The sequence below is a fragment of the Eurypyga helias genome, unplaced genomic scaffold, assembly GCF_000690775.1.
Source record: "Eurypyga helias isolate BGI_N326 unplaced genomic scaffold, ASM69077v1 scaffold24980, whole genome shotgun sequence".
Taxonomy (NCBI): domain Eukaryota; kingdom Metazoa; phylum Chordata; class Aves; order Eurypygiformes; family Eurypygidae; genus Eurypyga; species Eurypyga helias.
Genome location: NW_010227987.1, coordinates 38,511 through 42,639, shown reverse-complemented (window position 1 = coordinate 42,639; position 4,129 = coordinate 38,511). Strand labels below are relative to the sequence as shown.

The 4,129-nt window shown below is 42.6% G+C and overlaps 1 protein-coding gene across 1 annotated transcript in view; it reads left to right on the top strand.

Annotated features, from left to right (window-relative positions):
* The window catches only part of GPRC5B (G protein-coupled receptor, class C, group 5, member B), a 7,139-nt gene that overhangs the window by 891 nt on the left and 2,119 nt on the right, over positions 1–4,129 (top strand). The window contains exon 2 of the mRNA XM_010158141.1: positions 6–132. Coding sequence (XP_010156443.1) covers positions 6–132 — 127 coding nt within the window. The remainder of the gene's footprint in view (positions 1–5; positions 133–4,129) is intronic.

Sequence of the window (4,129 nt, the reverse complement as noted above, 5' to 3'; positions counted from 1 at the left end):
AGCAGGAAAACACTCCCAATTATTTTGACACTTCACAGCCAAGGATGCGTGAAACTGCTTTTGAGGAAGATATACAGCTTCCTCGGAGCTACATGGAAAATAAAGCCTTTTCAATGGATGAGCATAATGCAGGTAAGAATTTACTATCGAGGACTATATTTTTCTGTAGTAGCGAGGAAATCATCTGTATGAGACATTTATCAGGTGTTCAAAACAAGGGTAATTACAAATGCTATATTTTTCTCACACCACAGATTGTTTGCTTTTACAATTTTCATTAAGATACCACCTACTAGGGGGAAGATTTAAAAATACAATATAGAAAATAAGTGTTTGGTTAAAATTATTCTTCTGCGTGTCATTTTTTCATTGAGAAACTGAGTCATTTCAAATGCAAAGCCAACACTGAAACCCCAACAAAATCACTATGGGAAAAAAAAAAAGCCTTTTATTTAAAATGGTTTAAATGCCATTTTTTGTCATTATCAGTTAACAACACTTACTATGAAATACTTTCCAAAAACCCAAGAAAAAAGATGAAGTAATTGCTCTGTGTTACAAAATGCTCAGCCTCTGGAGCAGCAAAATAATAATTATTAATTATATTTCCATTAAAATGGGATTTAGTGAGACTGTGGGGGGAAAAAACCGCAGAGTGGTGTACAGCCAAGTTCAAAGACCGTCTTTGTTGTGACAGCTTTAACGTCTGAACAGAGCATGCACAGAGAGAGGTTCCCAGGTAACCTTTGCTTTCCTTGCCAGAGCTGTTTGGCGACACACAGCACGGTGTGATGACACATCCTTAAAATCTGCAGTGAAAGTGGGTTTGAGCAATTACTGAAAGGGCCAGAAACAACGGTTAGCTTCCGAGATACAAGCCATCGCTGGGCATTACACCCGTTTTGGAAGACACACAGGGATGCTTATCTGCCTGGCGACAGGACGCACAAGCCCGGCCCTGTTCAGTAGCGCAGGTTGCGGTCTGCTGCTGTCCCACGGTTGGATAAAGGATGTCAGTACTAGGATAAAGGATTTCCGTGCTAGCCAGCCCCTTGTTTGTTCAGTGTAACCGAGAAGAGGACTTGGGTAGCCCGGCCAATAGTTGCCACATTCCTTTGGCAGCCCCCGAACAAGGCTTGGGGCACGTTGTCCAGGCACTTCACCTTCCTGGTCATCTTTATGTATCTGATTTCTTCTGGGTTTGCTCTTTCCTCTGCATATAGCCCGGGCTTGGAGGAAGGACAAAGCTCTTGTGTGTGTCACTCTGTTGGGTCAGGAAGGTGCTTTCCCTCCCCGTGTTTTAGCAGGAATTTAACGGTCTCCCGGTACGAGTGTTGCGCGGAAGGGAGGTGAGGTGCTGTGAGTGTGCCAGCGCGGTGTAGCACACGCAAGAAGTGGCATGGGTACGAGCATGGTTGTTCAGAGCTGATGTCCCAGAGCAGCAGCAGCAGCTTCCCCACGGACTCGAACAGCACTCGCTGTCTTTTTTTTTAAACTGCCCTCCATCCCGCAGGAAATTAATTTCATCGTAAGGTAACTGCAGCGACTTCGGTGGAGCTGTTTCTGACTAGGGCAGACCTAAGAAGAAAATTGGATCTTTCCCCCTTTGTTATTCCCATTCAAGCATGCATTTTAGAACAGAACTGGGAGCTCCTTTTTGATCTAACCATTCAGTGACAAACTTCTTCAGTGAAATGGATGGGCATATTGCAGCTGTAAAATCATTATAGAACCTGCTCCAGTGCAATTTATGTTCGGTTTTAATCCATCTGAATCTTACACAGTACAATGCAAAATAGATTTCCTTAGCTGATGCTCTCATTAATATTTATCATAATAAATGCATGCCGTTGCTCTTCCTATCCGTGTGGGAGAAGGATACATGCATTTTTAATAAATCGAAACAGATTCATTATTTCTTCGCAGTGGTTCTTTAAGTAAAGAGTATGACAGCAGGGTTTGGAGACAGAAGTTCCGAGCGTGGTAGAGGCTTGAGGTGAACACAGGTAATAACATTCACGTCACGTACTTGGCTGCTGCAGCGTTAGTAAGTCAGATTACTGTTCTGACGGTTGTCAGTGGCAAAGCACCTGGAATCTATTAGCAGTTGGCTCTCTGCAGGTACGCAGAGAATGTTCTCTTCTTTTACTTGTTTAATTAACCCCAATTGAAGAATTCATCATTAAGAGTTCAGAAATTAAAGGAAAGGTACTTTCTTCAGTTGTGCTTAGGAATGATGTTTAAGAATATAAGCTCTACTAGCTGTAAAATTTTGGAAGACACAGTAACTGGAAAACCTCTCTCAGCTCCCTGACTGTGGTGTCTGATTTAGGAAGTAGCTAGCTTTAAACAGAGCACAAGCTTGGATAAACATATTATCTGTTAGTTGTTATTTCCATTAATACTTGTATAGAGTAATTTAGTAATTTTGCTCTCTTTAATTTCTAAAAAAAGGTTTTAAGCAGCATTTTAAGAATCTGAACAACCTTTAAACTATAGGTTCAAACACGCATATGTTCTCCTAGTTTTTCTCTTAGCAAAATGTAGCTCCAAGTTGTACGTACAAGCTGTTCTATTCCAGGAAAATCATTAAGCATTAATAAAGCAAAACTATTCTAAAGTCAGTTATTTAAACATCACTTAAACAACATACTAATCTGGGATTTTAATATTCCTATGACGGATAAAAGTTGCAATATGTACTCATTTTCATACCTGTGGCCTGTGAAAATGTCGAAGTATCTAGAACACCTGGAAAAAGGAAGTTGAAGGAGCTCTCAGTGCTCTCTGGAAGTGCCATGCACACTCGTAGGGCAGCTTACGTACAGCAGAGAATTTGCCTTACAGATGAACAATCTGGATATGAAATGTCGAGGGCTACAGCTGTCAAGAAACCCGAGCCTGAGCAGCTCTGGTACTCACTGCATTTCGTTTAATAACTTTCAGTACTGCCAGACACCCGCAGAGCCAATGCTTAAAAACAAAGTTAACAAAATTTAAATTATGTGTTAAAAGGAGACTTTGGCATGACGTTGGCTCACATCTTCTTGGCGCTGTTTTTTTAGCCTATACATCCTCTGTGCAAGTAGATGCATTTACTACTAATCGAAAAAGTACAAGGGAAAAAGGTAAATCTGTTATGAGAAAAAATTCCAAAATGAGCATTTTGTCCACAAGCTTTGTCTCTGGTTCTCATGTTAAAAAAATCTTAGACTTATAGCAATGATAGGAAGGAAAATTTAGTAATATGAAAATGAATTTTACTGGCTCCTTAAGATAACTTTGAAATGACCGTGGAAATTCTGTGTAAGTATTTTGTGTAAATGTGTAAGTATTTTAGTGATACTATTCATTATAAAGAGATTTTATTTTTCTTTATGTGTACTAGCAAATAACAGTGCAATCATTTGTCTTCAACTCACAATAAGAAGCCAAACTGCAAAGAAAGAGCACTACTGCCCCTGAGATGGTTAAATATAAAATAAAAACATGCCGTTCTGGCATTTTAATCTTTTGTTCTCCCAGTGTTCTGCAAAAATACCTCATTTTGAAGTATAGAGCGAGTGTGGGTCTGCGTATACCTGCAGTCAGCAGCGGGGCATCGGCAGGGCGGGATTTCCAGCTGTGCGTGCGGCATCGGTGCGGCGCTTTATCTGCCTGCACGGCTCCCGGGGAGGAGCACGCGGCCGCGGGGTCCACTTAGACCTTGTCCACGCAGTGCGGCGCTGTTAAAGCCCGGCGTCGTCGAAGTCTGTGCGGAAATGCTGGGGAACTTCAACTCCTTCGTGGTTTCCAGCCAGAGAGTGTAGGATTGGCACTGGGATTAACTCCAAGAGGGATTCCTGCCCCAGGTGCCTGAACTGGGCGTGTTTCTACTTAGCAGCTCCCAGATGTGTTGCCCCCCGTAACCACGCACGTCGCGTGCACAGACGAGCTCCCTTCCCTGGCCACGTCGAATTCCGTGAACGTTACCTACACCCTGAGTAAAGGGGTTGTACGTGCCAGTCCCTGGGCTGGTTTGGAGGGGAAGCAGCAAGCCCCGAGCTGTGTCTCTCTCATTCAGGACGTACGTCTTGAAACCCAACTTCTCCAGTGAATGGTGAGGCCGACATATTTCTGGTGTATGCGT